Raw genomic sequence first — 17,146 nt, forward strand, 5'->3', positions numbered from 1 at the left:
TCTCTCTCTCTCTCTCTCTCTCTCTTTTCTTTCCTTCCCCCTTCCCCTCCCCCCCCCCTCCCCCCCCCCCCCCCCCTCTCTGTGGGTGTGTGTGTGTATGCGTGCATGTGTGCATGCAGCTGTCTGTCTGTCTGTCTGTCTGTCTGTCTGTCTGTATCTCATGAGAATTGGATTACATTTCAGAGACAGATGTCTGAAAAGGAGGAGCCTCTTTAGCTAGGAAATAATGTGTTTTCTTAGACAGAAGCAAGAAGAGGAGCTGTCAAATGTCGATGTCTATTCTACAAGAAACAGTTTCAGGTCAGAGTTAAAGAGCAAAGGAATCACATCAATCACAAACACAAAGTTCTGACACCTTCTTCCTGAAGTCTGTTGACAAAAACCTTAAATCAATGTGGATTCCGGGCCAATTAAGGATTTAAGTTTATGCTCTGTCTTCTTTGCAATCTCCCTCAGAAAGGACTTGCAGTCTGTGAGACAAAAGAGTTGTGACTGTGTGACAGCTGTGATGAGCGGCTGAAAGCCCCAATCTTAGACACGGTGTGGGCAGTCCTGGCTCTAGGTGCAGCCAGTGAGCCATAATTTTCCTGTCAGTGAAGGATGCTTTCAATGTTTAAACCACCTATCACGTGTTTAAACAGCCTATCATGTGTAAGGCTTTGGGCATAGTGGGACTCAACCTCTGTTAGTTCCACTTTAGAACCAGTGCACTGTATGGTTTAGTTCCCTCCACAGAGGCGGGGTGGTGGGTGTGGGCAGGTTGGTTTGTCCTCATTAGTGGATCCAGTAGAATTCATTGTGACTTCTTCCCTGGTCCCTCTGTGGGGAAGAAAAGGAATCATTTGAGAAAGACAAAGTCTTTCTCCAAACCCCTCACAATGAACAGGTCTTCTCACACAAGGCCCTTTGTCTGATAACTGTGAAATGCTCTGTCTCATGGCTTGGATGCTTTGGCATCCAGGTACTGTATGGACAGTGGGACCTACTGGACTAAATGCATTAACAAAGCTGCGTGCTTCAGATCAAGAAAACAAAATACTATGCAAGAAAATTAAGGACTATTTCTGAGGCAGGACATATTAAGAATTACTTGGCAACAGACATGGACATGGGGTGCAGCTGACTTCTGATGTCTCCCCTGTTTTCTAAGGTTTAAGTACACATTTGGCATGACTGTTGTGCATTTTACAGGAGAGGTTTTTTTTTTCTTTAGTTACGAAGCCTGACATATCCCCTGTATCCAATGGCAACCACATTTTTGTCCTAGAGTAAATCTAACTTTAAGCATCTTTAGGGATGTTGAGTCATGTGTCCCAGCCCTGGCGCTGAGCACCCCCTGCTCTTCTGAGGAGTGACCTTCAGAATGAAAGCATTTTCATATCAAGGTCAAACTTTCTCAGTCCACTTCAGTATAAACCAGTTCTCTGGGGTTTCCCACCATATTTGGTTCTTTTGTTTGTTTCAAATTCAGAGAGAACAGCACAATCCTTTTTTAAAAAGTGCAGTTGTGGCATTTGTACCTGGCAGATGCATGGCTTTTTTTGGGGGGGGGTCTGCTTATGGCAGCTACACAAAGTCTTTAGTCATGCTCTTAGCTGCCAGGAACTCTTACCATCTTTGGGGGAATACCAGAATAAATGGTACAGAAGTGTGTTTCTGGAATCACTGTTATATCCAGCACTGCCTCAGACCATCAGATTTCAGTCTTACATGGAGCCTCTTCAGCATCACCTCACTTTATGTACACGGAAAATGTGAGAGCCAAAGTCTAAATACAGGCAAACAACACAAAATGGTGTGCTTCAGACAACAAGAAAACCGTCCACGAGGGTCACTGTGCCTTTGAGAAATACAGTGGGGCTTGTGCTTGGCTTGGCCAGTGTTTGAATGTCATTTCAAATGTCAAACAGCAGGGTGCTGAAGCCAGATTAAATTGCCTTCCTTTCCCTTTCTAGCTTGACCTAGGCAGTTCCGGGAACTTGAGCACTACTCTGGGAATTTTAATTCTGCCTTTTGTTTGTTTGTTTGCCAGAAGATACAATTGTCTGTGTCCGCCTCAACATACAATTAGCAAAGCGCTTCAGGACTCGAATAGATCATTTTGTCCCATCTTCATGTTTCCAAAAAAAGCCACGGCTAGGTTTCTGATGGAAATACCTTCATCTTCTTGGTCCAGTGGTTCTCAAATTGAGTTGTGTCAGAATCACATGAAGGCATAGTAAAGGCAGATTGCTGGGCCCTGCCCTCAGTGTTTCTAAACCAGAGCTTGCATTTTGAAACTGTCTCTGATAGTGCTGACTCCCTTCCTAAAGGAAAACAGCCTTCTCAACTGATATTCCATTGCCCCACTATTTTGACTGACTTATTTAACAAATCAGCAATGCCTTCATTGGTGGCCAAGGTCAGGATACTGTACTTCTAAGTCTTCTTCACTGGGATATAGCTTGATGGCAGAACACTAAGCAGGTGAGAGGTCCTGGGCTTGCACAGGAACAAACAGATTTACAAAGTCTCCAGCAGAGGACTGTATATCAGGAAGCCAAGAGTGTCTCTGAAAGATGTGTTAACTAATTTTGTGCTTATACTGGTTTTTTTGTTTTTGTTTTTTTGCTTCTAGGATATTCAGCTGCAATCTGGACTAAAGGCCAATATGGAGATCCAGGGTGGTCTAGCTATTGATATTTCTGGTTCAATGGAATTCAGTCTGTGGTATCGAGAGTCTAAAACCCGAGTGAAAAATCGGTAAGCATAATGCAACAACAACAACAACAACAACAAAGCAGGAATATGTCCTGGTTGCTGTTTAACCTTCAGACTACTCCAACTCTGTGCTTTCTGTTTGCAATGTTTGTAAGCCATGGCACCAGAAACGACTGTGGGAATTCATTACATTAATAGCATCTTAGAAACAGGTCAGTGTGAGCACTGAGCTGAGCACTGAGCTGAGCACTGAGCTGAGCACTGAGTGAGCACTGAGATGAGGAGCACTGAGATGAGCACTGAGGTGAGCACTGTGATGAGCACTGAGGTGAGCACTGAGGTGAACACTGAGGTGAGCACTGAGGTGAGCACTAAGGTGAGCACTGAGGTGAGCACTGAGGTGAGCACTGAGATGAGCACTGAAGAGAGCACTGAGATGAGCACTGAGCTGAGTGCTGAGGTGAGCACTGAGGTGAATACTGAGATGAGCACTAAGGTGAGCACTGAGCTGAGCACTGAGGTGAGCACTGAGGTGAGCACTGAGGTGAGCACTGAGGTGAGCACTGAGCTGAGCACTGAGCTGAGCACTGAGCTGAGCACTGAGGTGAGCACTGAGGTGAGCACGGAGATTCTTCTCGCTTTTGAAGACATCCTCCTTTCGTGTTTTACTTCAGCAGTTGACATTGTCTTAGTTGGGGTTTCTAAGGGTTTATTGCATCTCTTAGCTTGTAGTCCATCCTCCGGGGAAGTTGGGGGGAACACTCACAGTAGAAACTGATACAGAGGGCAGAGTGAGAGGCACTTGCTCAGCTTGCTTATATATATATATATATATATATATATATGTATGTATGTATGTATGTATGTATGTATATATAACACAGGAACATGAGCCTAGGGTGGCACCACCCACAATGAGCCAACAAGCTAACCCACATCAATTGCTAATTTTAAAAAATGCCCTGCAGGAATGCCTGCAGCTTGATTTTATGGAGGGATGTTCTCCATTGAGAATCCCTCTTCTCAAGTGACTCTAATGTGTGTTGACACAGAGCAAAGGTGACCCCTTGTCACACTGATGCACAAACACGTTGCTGTTACACCATAGCCTTTCCTTTCCTGTTTATCCCCAAGATCTCATATTAGTATTACAACATAAAACATAAAAGGCTAAGCTTATCTCTGTTATTGGCATCAGTCTATCTTCATTTGCTAATTCTGCTGAGTTATAATAAAATGATAATCTCATTTTTAACCAAGTGAAGCCTTTTCATTGTGTATTCTCCTTGTACACATGCAGACTTTCACACAGGTCCACTGTGCAGACTGAGCTCGTGTCCCTTCCCCCCTCCGTCCTCTCAGTGTCCGTGTTGTAACTCTCCTGTCTTCTATCTCGTTTGCTTGTTCATTTGCATAAATGACACCCCTTAAATATTTGCTTGTGGATGAGACAGTGGAAGATCTGGTAAAGGACTAAAGGCCACCTGTACACATCTCAAACGACCCATGGCCTGTTTGATACTGAGAACAGAAGCAAACTCCTTTTTTAATCTTCCAGACAAAAATTAGCATTCCTCTTTTTAAAATAAAAAAAGACATAGACATGTAAATCTGATTTCACCAGGAACATAATTTCCCACTATTTAGCTGAAGTTTACAGGTGCTTAACGAAAGCCAAACTTGTGCTACATTTTTGTTTTAACTTCTTCATTGTCAACCAAGCCATATTCCTTAGTCATCCAGCCTGTCTGTCTGATTCTCTAAGTGACCACTGATAAACCCATCCTGTCTGTGTATCCATATCCCACTTCAGGAGTGGCTCTCTGTCACGCAGCATACTTTCATGTATCTTGGCAACCATATACGTGCCTCTAGCAAACCTTGGGGAAAGTAATGAATGGAACTGAAATAGCTAAGGAAGCTAGTAGCTAACCACAAAATTATCATAAATGCCAGGTGTCTTCTCGATGTGTTCATACTTCTTTCTAAGAAAATGTGGATGCTGCTAGGACTGAGAAAGGACTAGGTTCCAGGCATGATTCACCTTGCTTTTGGGGGCACACAGTCCAAACAGCTTATATGTGATATACACTTAGCTCCCATGTCAAGAATTCAAGGCAAGGGAAGTCCAGGGAAAGAACAACTCTTCTATGGCTAATCTCTGGCACCACTGTGCCCTGGTTTCAACAAGGCTTTATGTGCACTGAGGTCGCATCTCCATTCTTAAATATTTCCTCATGGTACCATGAATGGAGGTTTGCTGAAGTTCGGTTGGTCCTCCTGCTGAGTTCAACTCGACAATAAGAGATGTCTGTTAAAATTGCAGGGTGGCTGTGGTAATAACCAGTGACGTCACAGTGGACTCCTCTTTTGTGAAAGCTGGCCTGGAGAGCAGAGCAGAGACAGAGGCTGGCCTGGAGTTCATCTCCACAGTGCAGTTCTCACAGTACCCGTTCTTGGTCTGCATGCAGATGGACAGGGCTGAAGCCCCACTCAGGTAAGATGAGTGCCCCCAAGTTCCAGAGCCTCTCCTGCCTCACAGGAGCTTGTGTTCAATCTCCAGCATTCAGTGTGAGACTTAAAAGGAGACAGTGGAAACCAAGTAAACAGCAAGTTATCCTTAAAGAAGAGAATGATAGATCAAAATAAAGAAAACTAGGTTTTTAAGACACCAAGGGTCCATTTGTTTGATATGGAATTAAGTCATATTTAATCTAGAAATAACCTTTAAGGAAAAAAGGGATTCAGTTTACTGTAGGAGTGACCACCTAGTTTCAAAAAAAAAAATACCACATTTGCCTTTGCTGTCTGGTATCTTTGCAATTGCTTCCTGGACAGAATACATCTGGTCACCCATTTCCAAGGGAATCCACAGTTATTTGTACAACATGCAGTTTGACCTTGTTTAAATTTGGACTCAGTCTTGAGAATTTGGCATTCTGAACTCTTTTTTAAAAAGTATGAGAAAGCTGAGATCCTTAAGAACCCAGTATGCAGTTGTCTATGTATCTACACAGCTCCTCTTCCACTCTGGGCCGAACTCTCATCAACACCATGTCCTTGGGTCTAGCTGCAGTTCTTTGCACAGAGCTATCCTGTAGAGCAAGCATGATCTGAGTCTAGGTAACACCCAACCCTCCATAGTAGTTACGAAGGTTTTCGTGAACAGTATCTAACCGTAAGCGTAATTTGTACACTTGAACTGGCAAGTCACAATTTACATCACTTTTTGTGATAACCAGGCCAAAGTTGGATACCTTATTCTACTAGGATTTCATGACCCATATTTTAAAAATACATCAATGGTTTAATTCCAAACACCAGGGTTTTTAACATTTTCCTGCAACAAATAATGGTGGCTTATGTTCAGAACTTTTGGTGTTCACTGACAATAACTTATGTTTTTGTCTGGAATAATTGCCCATAAATACGTGCAGTGACTGCAAACCCGGCCACATGGCTACCTAGACTGCTTCGCCATTTTGTTCTGACCATTCGCTGGGTGTATTTCCCTCTCAATATTCAACCCTGTTGAACTCAGTGCTGTGAAAGGGAGTTCCCTGGAGGCAGGAGGCAGCAAGGCCTGTTAAGCTTTAACAACATCTAAGGATTTCAGTCCTTCTTTCCAGAACAAAGCGTGGTAGTCACAATGTACTTATTGGTATCAGAAGACAACAATGAGAATGCTTTAAAGAATAGTACCTACAACTCCCCTCCCAACAGAGCCTCAAGCACAGGAACCAGCGTGGGTGACTTAACTGTGTGTAACTCTGTCCTTCCTCTTCTTGCTATACAGGCAATTTGAGACAAAATATGAAAGGCTATCCACAGGTAGGGGCTATGTCTCTCGAAGAAGAAAAGAGAGACTAGTGCCTGGATGTGAACTCCCGCTCCATCAAGAGAACTCTGAGATGTGCAACGTGGTATTCCCGCCTCAGCCAGAGAGTGATAACTCCGGTGGATGGTTTTGAGTCCCGTGGGTTCATTTCCTCGAGAATGATATGCTTTGATATGCCCAATCCTTGCTCTCCGAGAGCACAGTGTTTACATATTTTACCCGTATTTAAGATGTTTGTAAAGAGCAGTGGAGAACTTCAGCTGATTAAAGTTGAGCCTACTCAGGAGATGACCCACAGTGTCCCTCTGAGTCACCATACGACACTTAGTAACATGCCTACTTCTTGTACTTTGCCAAAGTCCTAACCAGTACAGTGAGTCTAGTTTTGTGCTGAGAGACTAGTATTTGTATAAAAACAAAGACAAAAGAAAACAAACAAACAGCAAAATCCCACACCATAAAACTTAGGCAGATGTGAACTTGATTCAACAACTTTTCAGCGAGAGTGAAGCCTTGACAGAAACTTCAGCTTGCTTTCTATGAAGCACATTACATAAGAGAGGCCAGGTGGATGAAACCCAAGCAAACCATTTTGCTTTTGTTATTGTTGTCTTTCTTCTCTTTCTTCTCTTTTTTTCCTTCTAGTGTATATGGGAAGGTTCTGAGAAAGGATAGAGATACGAATTAAAAGAATTTTGCTAGTCAACCTCAAGAATTAATATTTATGTTTTCTGATAGTTTTATAAGCATGAAGGTAAGCCACCAAATTAAAGCATTCTGTGACGTGTCTCTGCTGGCTCCACAGTGAGACCATTTGGAAGTCACTCACCCTTTTAAAAAAAAAAATGGAATTATCATACAGGAGTAAAAATAATTGAATCTCAGAACACCCATTAGATTTTTCTCTGGATGTGTCTTTTTGATACTGTAATGTGGTACATAGTTCTTTGTAGGGGACATCTTGTAGCTACCACTTTTTCTATACCTTGATTGTCGGATGGTAGGAACTCCATCTAGTTGACTGCAATTTATTCAACATCCAGTAACAATTGGAATAATTGTTGCTACAAGAAGATGATGGATTTGTATTTCAAAACTATGAAATCAAATAAAGACCATATCTATTTGTATGAATTAAAAGGCCATACCAAACATTTAAACATATTTATTAATAAAACAAATGTCTTTATTGTAATACCCCCCTCACCCCCAAATGTCACTAGACAAATGGAAGTTTGAAACAGAACTGGAAACACATGAAATGGAAGTTTAGCTGGAGTAGAAAGTAAATTGTGATGATAAAAAATAAACACATGTAATTTACTGTGCTTCTTTTGTTTTGTATTACTTTGAATCCACGGTCCTCGGATCTAGCTATTTGTGAGCCCAGGGATTCACTGCACTAAACCCTGCAACAAGCCAAGCACACAGACTCTAGGTGGCTAGTCATCTCTCTGAGGGAGATGGACCAATCCTTCAGGATCTGGCAGCTTACAAACAATACACAACTCAAGTTTTCAAACAAAGACTGACACACTTGTATTACCAGCATAGATTGCACACTTGTGTTACCGACATAGATAAGCATGCTTGTGCTACTCACGTAGATCGGCATGCTTGTCTTACTGAATAATGGAAAAACAAGTCCAAAACTGAAGGTGGGAGGGAAGGTGGAAGGCATTGGGTTGGCTTTGGGGGAGACACTCTCCTGAAGCTGGGGGTTGGGCAGGTTGATTTATGGGGCACAGGCTGAGGGGCCATGGGCTGAGGAACTCAGTTCTATGCCTGTGGAATAAGACACAGCTGCCTCTGTGGAATTTAGAGAAACCACTTCTCTAGACAGGATGACTCTGGTACGTGGAGCATGAGTGTTCCAATAGCCTAGCTGAATCCAGTCACTGGAGACTGGGTAGTATCTAGCATGCTCCAAACATGCTCCAAAGAGACAAGGATCCATAAACCCAAGGCAAGCAACAATTCCTTTTTAGATAAACAAGATAAAAATTTAAGAGAACTAGACTGTATGCCAGGGTGGGAAATGGGGTATTTGAGTCAGAATCCACTTGGAGGCCTCTCTTCTGTTCTGGATACTTTACTGCTGTGCATGTGAGACAGCCTTTGTGTTTTGAAGAGATTGGAAGCTGTGGGATACTCTTAAGGTGGATTTCTAGGCTCTGTTAAGCCAACACCTGCCAACATGCTTGGAGGATTTAGCCTGGCTTCTCTTCCGTGAATTGTGACGGCCATCTCTTGTCCTTGGTTGCAGGGTGGCTCGTGACAAGTTGTTCCCTGCTTCTCAGACTAACATTTCAAGTGTTTGGTAGACTTACAGGGTTAATGGCTACTATACTGTGCAGTTAATTTGTTGATGGAGAAACTGAAGCACAGGAGACATTTTCTGACCTAGAGAATGATAGAATTGGGGCTCATTTCAGAGCACTGGTGCCCAGCACCTGCTGTCAGGCTCCACTGTCCTATATCTGACTTTAGTTTCAAATATTCACTGCTGAAAGCATCCAGGCGACAGGTTGGGTAAAGATGCAAGAGCAGCTGCAAAGCTTTGAGGAAGAGTCTCATGTTCCGGGAGCTCTTGTGTTTCTCTGTAGATCCCAGTCTATGGCTGTTCAGAAGTCCTCTCCCACTCTGTGTTGTACGTCTCTTTCCTTTCTTTTCCCTGTTTCTTTTGCCAGAAGTCCCTTCCCCTATGAAGGATGTATAGGTCCAGGAGCAAGCTTGAATTCTCAATAACACATAATAATTTTTTGGCACAATCTCTACAGGATTAGAATTTACACACATTGCTTCTTTTATAGAAGTCAATATTTTAGTATAATCGCGGTGTATAGTCATCATAATTATTTTTAGAACATTTGCATCATTTCAAAAAGAAATCCTTCCCCCTTTAGCTATTGGCTCCAATCTTTTCATTCTCTTAACCCTAGAAAATCAATAACCTGTTTGCTCTGCACATCTCACGCTAATGGAATGAGATCTATTACATGCTGTTTGAGGCTGGCCTCTTTCACTCAGCATCCTGTTCTCCATGTTGTCTGGACTGTAGCATAATCAGTGCTTCGTTCTGTTGTATACTGAGTAGCGTTCAATCTCATACATGTATCTTCTGTTTACCTGTTCATTAGTGGAAGGACACAGGACACGATCCTCTACTTCAAGGATCCTTAAAAATAAATAGAAAAATTCTGCAATGTGATAAACATGTTCATCAAAGTAGGAGGATACATCATTGACATCATGAAATCAGTAGCTTTTCTATGTACCAATAACAAGCTTTCTTACAAAGAACCCAGGAACAAAATTCTGTTCACAATACATTTGAAAAATTTCCAGGAATAACCCTAGCAAAGAAGATAGCAAACCTCTGTAATGAAAACATAAAGACACTATTAAAAGAAACTAAAAACCATACAAGAAGATAAAAAGACCTCCCACACTCATGGATTGGCAGAATTAGTACTGTGAAATAAGTACATCAAGAAAAGCAATCTACCATGTGCCTCCATTGAATTCCAATGTCATCCTTCACAGAAGCAGAAAAAAGAACGCAGGAGTTCACAAGGAAGCACAAAAGACCCAGAATAGCAAACACAATCCTAAGCAGAAAGAACACCCTCGGGGTCACGGTAGTGCCTGACCTCAAATTACACCACAGAGTCTTTGTAACAGAAACAGCAAGGTACAGATAGAAAACAGAGTTTGGATCTGTGGGATAGAATAGAGGATCCAGAAATAAACCCATATAGCTACAGCCACTGAACCTTTGACAAAGATATCGGGCACAGAGATTAGAAAAAAGACAACTCGTTCAGCACATGGTGCTGGCACAACAATGAGACTAATGAAACTGGGTCCATATCTTACACACACACACACACACACACACACACACACACACACACACACATTTTCAAAATGGGTCAAAAGCTTCAGTGTAAGACTTGGAACTCTGAAACTGTTAGAGGAAATCTCAGACAAGATATCTCAAGACATAGGCATAGCCACAGACTTTCTGCAAAGATACTCTAACAGAGCAGTCATAATCCTAAGAACTGACAAATAAACATAAAATTAAAGATGCTCTGAACAGCAAAGGAAACAAGCATCAAAATGGGGGAAAAATCCTACGGAATAGGAAACTATCGTTGCCAACTACGCATCAGACAAGATATTAATAGCTGCCGTCTATAAGGACTTTCGTTGTGCTTTGAATGCACAGTATCCCCTATAGGGTCATGTCTGAGTCCGTGGTTTCTAGCTGGTGGTGCTGATTTGGAGAGTTGTGGAAGTTTTAAGAAGCTGAGTCTCACTGAAGGAAGTAGGTCACAGACAGTAGCCCTTGAGATTGTATAGCCGAGCTGCACCCTGTCCACTGCTCCCTGACCGCAGACCCAGTGTGCCTCATGTTTCTGCCCCCATGATGGACTGTATCCCCTCAAATCATACGTCCTCCCTGAACTGGTGTTTCTCAGGGACTTGGTCACAGCAACAAAAGTGGTAAGCAAGACAACCTGCAAAAATTAAGCACCCAAATAATGTGATCAGACTGCTGAACTGACAGTCCTCAAAGAAAGAAATGCAAAAAAGCCATTAAATACTTGGAGAAGTGGCCAAGATCTTTAGTCATCCGGGGAAATGCAAATCACAACTCCATCAAGATTCTACCTCATTCCAGTCAAAATGGCTAACATTCAGAAAACAAACCCTAATTGCCGGCAGTGATGTAGAGAAAGAGCAACAGTTATTATTCATTGCCTGTGGGACTGTAAACTGGTAGGGCCCCTATGGAAATCACTATGCTTATTCCTCAAAATGAAAACTAGAGCTACTATATGAACCAGAGCAGATACTCTTAGGGATTTATTCAAAGGATTCTAAGTCAGCATAACACAGAGATACTGACTTGGTCACAATAGCCAAGACATGAAACTAGCTCAGTTGCCCAGGTGAACTAGTATATATAAGAGATATGCACAGTGGAGTTTTATTCATCTATAAAGGACACAATCATGATAATTGCGGGAAAATGTATAGAACAGTAGATCATCAGGTTAAGTGATATAAGCCAGACCCACCAAGACAAATGCCACATTTTTATTTACATATAATGTAATGTCTAGATCTCCAAACCTTCAGTATGTGTGTGCACATGTGTGTGTATGACAATGACATTCACGGCTTTATGTGTCAATTTTTAAAACATTGAAAGCCAATGTTATTTGAAACCCTAACACATTTAAAATTGTACAAATGGAGGCTCTGGAGATAAAACCATGTGTTATCCTTGCACAGGACCTGGGTTCAGTTCCCAGCACCTCTGTCAAGGCTCACAGCTATGAGAGTGTTAAGAACAAGTGACTGTTTCGAATACTCAGCTATAAACATGATACCTATATCACCTATTCCAACACTCAGGGGACATAATGGGAGAGGGGATAGCAAGGATGTAGCAGCTGAGGGATGAGGAGTGCCATGAAGTGCTCTCTACTGGACGTCACATGGCTGTCAAGCTCATAAACTTGCAGCAGCTATGGTTATCTGTACATGATCAAACCTGTCAACCTTGCAGTATGGTTGGCAGTAGGGTCATGAAGGCCTAGCTCTGAGGAGATAGTATCAGACCATGGCTTCTGGGGAAGCATGTGTCATGTTTCATGACCAGAATGCTCCAGTAATAACTCTAACTCCATGTTTGTACAGGCAACTATAGAGTCAACCAACAAACCAACGTAGACATAAGAAGTACTCCCTAGTGGGAGTAGGATGGACATTATTGAGAGTAATGGGGGGATGAATGTGATCAGAATACATCATATATTATATTGTGTATGAAACTGTCAAAGAACAAATATTTTTTCAAGTTCTATTTTTCTTCAATCTTCTCAGGTTATAGTGTATCAACTCAAGAAAGTTTAAAGGAAACAATACAATTTACAACCATATCTCTGTGTTAGAAATCCTAAGGGAGCATAAAAGGCAGGAGAAAAAAAAATATCCAAGAAGTGATCCTTGAGCTAGCTTCCATGGTTTCTTCAGCTCTGTCCCAGCCTCTGGCTGTGGCTGTTCCTCAGTTTCCCTTACTGTCTGGGTCATCGGAGATCTCAGAGCAGAGTCAGGTCTATATCTTCAGCAGGAGAGTGAAAACAACTTGGGCTCAAAGAGACCCAGCTGTATAGTTGCAGACCACATGTGATAAGATTAAAAACAACACAAAAATTCACATTCCTAAAACCTCCACCATTGGAATGAGCTTCACTAATTATTTCTCTTCTACTCTGCGGTCATGGATTGTTTAGAACATCCGTGACTCCCCCCCCCCCCCATTAATGATGGTTTAATTTATTTACAGTTGACTTGGAGTATCACACAAACCTATAAACTATTTTCACCCATTTATTCTTACTAGGAAGATGCCTGCTGTCAATCTTTGGGATTGCACGTAAAAGTATGGATATCCTCTTCCCAGCATAGACTTAAGGTTCAAATGACTGGGTGTCTCAGTGAGTCAATTCCCTCCTGCTTTGGGGATCTGTCTCTGTGTTTTTATGCATGTTCACTCTGCTTGAAAATCAGCTCTGTAAACGCAGTCACAGAGCTCTTCATCTTCGTGAGATGAAGTGTTGAGAGACAGAGAGGTGCTTAAAGGAGGAGGTGGTCTCACGCTCTTCAACCAGGAAGTTGGGCGTTAGTTCAGTAAGGGCATCTGGGGCGTGGGGGTGGGCGTGGTCACTACGGAGCTCACTGGCTAGCCTGGCTAGCTGAAGTACAGCTGCAAGGTCAGTGAGAGCTCTCAAGAGGACCTGAAGTCATTTTGTCTGTGGCTCAGCAGAGTTCTCATTCGACAGCAGCAGCTTGTCATGTCTGTAAATGAGCAGTGGGAGAGAATACTCTCAGGTCCTGTCTGATGCCCTAAGAGCAGAGACAAGCCTTCCATGCCAAACTCTGCTTAACCTGCAGCTGTGCAGGTGACTTCACAATTACTATTTAAATCTACTAGGTTTGGGAGTTAGGTCACTGTTCTGTAATACATAAGTAGAAGAATGGACATACTTGGCTCTAAAGCTACAGTTTTTACAATATTGTAGCAGGTTTTGATAATCAGAGCTCTGTTAGGTAGATAAGTTCTCTATCAATATGACAGGGGATGGGTTGGAAGCCAGTAAGCTGTGGAGGAGAGGGAGGAGAGGATCCAGGGATAAACAGAGCTCCATTATTACTAAGGGCAGTGGCTGAGCACTAATGAGCTGAAAATTGGCAAAAGTTTCCTCAGAAGTGGTGTGGAACTGTTGAGAAACACAGATTCCAGTAGTTCGTGTTTAAGGTTTGCTTGTGGAGATGAGAGCCTGTGACAGAACACCAGATCATCTGCATGACATCAGTCTAAACCTTAAGGGAAATCTGGTCACACATACAGTGTGAGTCTGGAAATTTTAGAACTGGGTGCTTAGGCTAAAATGAAGACTAGTGTGTACACTTGTGTGGGAAGAGTAAATCTCAATTGAATAAATGTCTCCATAGAATGGCCTGTAGGCAAGTCTTTGGGACATTTTCTTGATTAATGGTTGATGTGGAAGCACCCGGCTCACTGTGGGTGGCGTCACCCCTTTGTAGTGAACCTGGGTTGTCTAATAAAGCAAGCTGAGCAAGCCAGTGAGGGGCATTTCTCCTTGATTTCTGCTTCAGTTCCTCCTGGGGTTCCTGCTCTGACTTCTCTGGGTAATGGACTTCAATCTATGAGCTGAAATGAAGCCTTTCCTCCCTAAGGTGTTTTTGGTCACTGTATTATCACAATAGAAAAGTTAGGAATGTTTTGAGCAAATTGGTGTACACCTGAGGTGACAGGGAGATATCTGAAAACCCCCCCTCCAAAAAAAAAAAGACAAAAAAACAAAACAAAACAAAAAAAGAGCCAGAAGTCAGAGGTGACTCTAGAAAAATTACCAAAGAGCTTTTTCTTTCCTGCTTCAAGTTGCCAACTCCTTCCTGTTCAAACACAAGGAATGCTGGACATTTTTCCCGAGTGTAGGTCCAGATGTCTTGAACATTAATGTTCTGAGTGATCTCAGTTGGTCAGCACTGTGCTTAGGGACCATGACAGCACTGAGCTTCACGGTAGCAATCTTCAGATTTTAAGAAGAATAATGATCACGGCTTTCCTGGGCTTCCATGTGGGTTCTCAGAGACAATTGTCAAGGAAGCACTTTGGAGTCAGCGAAACAGCGCCTTACCTTGTTAGGAACTCCACAAATGTGACTTTGTGAGGCAGGTATGCTTAGATAACACTAGATTAGCCTGATGATATTTTCTGCGTGCAGAGAAAAAGGCATACCAGGCTTCTAAACTCCAGAGCTAGAAGATCATAAATGTGTCTTCACTGTCTTCAGCTACTGAATCTGCAGGTGTTTGTTACCATTCTAATAGAAAACCAGCATACCTGGTTGTACAGTATTTACAGACTATATTTGTTTAAACGGGGAATTCAAACTAGAAGCTAGGAGAAAATGAAACTGCCCAAAGTTTGCTTTGCAAGTTAAAAATAAAGACCAACCGCGTATGTTTTCTTTGTGGTTACTTTTACTGGAAAAACAACAACAACAACAAACATGTTTTCAAAACTGTCAAAATAAAAAAACCAATACACAAGATCGCACCTTACAAATGCTGGCAGTTAAAGGTAAGTAGGCTTGTCACAAGGACTCTCAGCAGTCTTCTCCATAGGCAAGAGCACTTGAAAGGCAAATCTTGGAGCTGCTGGCTGGATGCAAAGTTCCCGTAGCCAGCTCGCCGCATTGTACCATCAAATCACATCAAACCTCAGCCAGAAACTTCTCCTCCAAGACGGATGCACTGGTGCAGTTTAAATTTTCACATTCTTTCCATATGCATCACTCACAGTCTGGGGTACAGTTCAACATTATCCAATGTCCTTCTGTCTGCATTATACAATATATGCTTTTCTATTCATACACAACTTCCACAGTCTTCACATTCTCTTCAGCCATCACTATACAAGAATATAATTTTATATATAAATACATAAACACACATCTTTCAAAAAGGGTGGGGGTGGAGAAAGACCACTTGTTAGAAAACAGATACAGCTATAGTAGGTAACTCAGGGAACCCTGGAAAGGACTTAGTGCCACTAATACTAATTTGAAAAGAAGCAATTCAGAAACTTAAAAGAAAAACCAAACTAGATGTATGTATTTTATTCTGCACCATTTTGAGTTAAACAGGAGTAAATTTAAAAAAAAAAAAGGCACTTACAACATGAAATATTGAGGGTTTGGATAGCTCTTGAGTGTTGCAGAGAACTTTCAGCCCTCCCCCAGAGACACAGGGCACACACCGGAGTCCATGTTTTAGGGTCCTCCTTCTGGGTCTTTGTTCACACGTGTCACAAATGGAGTATGATTCACATTAGATTCAAGTTCAAGGCATTTTTGAGCAAAGGCTACATGCTTTCTTAGTGATTCTATGTACCTATGAGGCCTCTCTCAGACCCAGAAGTTGAAGACATTAGCAGTCTCTTGACAATATATATTACCTATGTATACATCTCCTTAGAGGTTCTGCGAAAGCTGAAGAGCTTCTGGATTTGGTTTTTATGAGCCATTTTCTCAAACAAACTTACACATAATTTTCTCCCGTCAACAGTACTGATAAAACACAGGGCACCTTTTTCTTTCAAGTATCAGGGTAAAATAGCACACCCTGAGAATTTAGGGTGCAAATATTACACCTTGTAAACTGTAGAATGAGACTCCTCAAGCACCACATAGGAAAATGTATATATACTGTGATAGTCTTAAATACAAAGAGTGTCACTGAATGTGTTTCCTACGCAACATATACACACTTATCATGAGATTGTGGTCATCTACTTAGAAGTCAACACTGCACACAATCACCGTGGAAGTATAGCCGTCTACTTAAGAATCAATTCTGTCCTGCAGTCCAAGGTAGAGCCCAGGTAATAGGAGCATCGGTTTGCAGCAAATACGGGCTTTTGTCTCTACAGTGGATGAAAAGAGTCATATTGCATCAAATCTCTTTAAGAAGTGAAGGTGAAAAGGTCAGATCTGAATAAAGAAAAAGGTATGTATGTCACTGGACATTCTCTAATGATGCAAGGTGAATTTGGACAACGGCATGCTAATTTTTGAAATTTGTCACGAAGCTGTCAGAGTATAATTCATTGTTAGTTTAATTACCTTGAGACAGCCATATTATCACAGACACTTAATACTGGGCTTCATTTACTCCTGAAGACAGTTTCAGTAAGTGTTCAAAGAAATACATTCTGGTGAACTGAATTCTCACACTGGCTACAAGTGTGTTTAGTTTCCAAGAAACAAGTCAAACCAGAGCCTGTTTCAACATGATCCCATTATCAACAAGGAGTGGGGGTGGGGGGGAAGCAATAAATGAGTCAAAATTCCTTCCCAGAGAATAGTATGATCATTCTGGAAACTAAGCATCACACATGACCTTGAGAGAAAATAGCTATGGCTGGGCCACATTCTGTTTAGATTTAAGCTCATGGCTCTATTTAGGATACTTAACTAATGGTTTTCTTATAGAAAACAT

The 17,146-nt window shown here is 41.9% G+C and overlaps 1 protein-coding gene across 1 annotated transcript in view; it reads left to right on the forward strand.

Moving 5' to 3' along the window:
• Mttp (microsomal triglyceride transfer protein) overlaps nt 1-7,866 on the forward strand; it is a 38,419-nt gene extending 30,553 nt beyond the window's left edge. The window contains exons 16-18 of the mRNA XM_028760404.1: nt 2,618-2,742; nt 5,027-5,197; nt 6,497-7,866. Of these exons, the coding sequence (XP_028616237.1) occupies nt 2,618-2,742; nt 5,027-5,197; nt 6,497-6,671 (471 nt within the window). The 3' untranslated portion in view covers nt 6,672-7,866. The remainder of the gene's footprint in view (nt 1-2,617; nt 2,743-5,026; nt 5,198-6,496) is intronic.
• Nucleotides 7,867-17,146: the final 9,280 nt, after the last annotated feature.

The sequence above is a fragment of the Grammomys surdaster genome, unplaced genomic scaffold (assembly GCF_004785775.1).
Source record: "Grammomys surdaster isolate TR1022 unplaced genomic scaffold, NIH_TR_1.0 126531, whole genome shotgun sequence".
In the NCBI taxonomy this organism is placed as follows: domain Eukaryota; kingdom Metazoa; phylum Chordata; class Mammalia; order Rodentia; family Muridae; genus Grammomys; species Grammomys surdaster.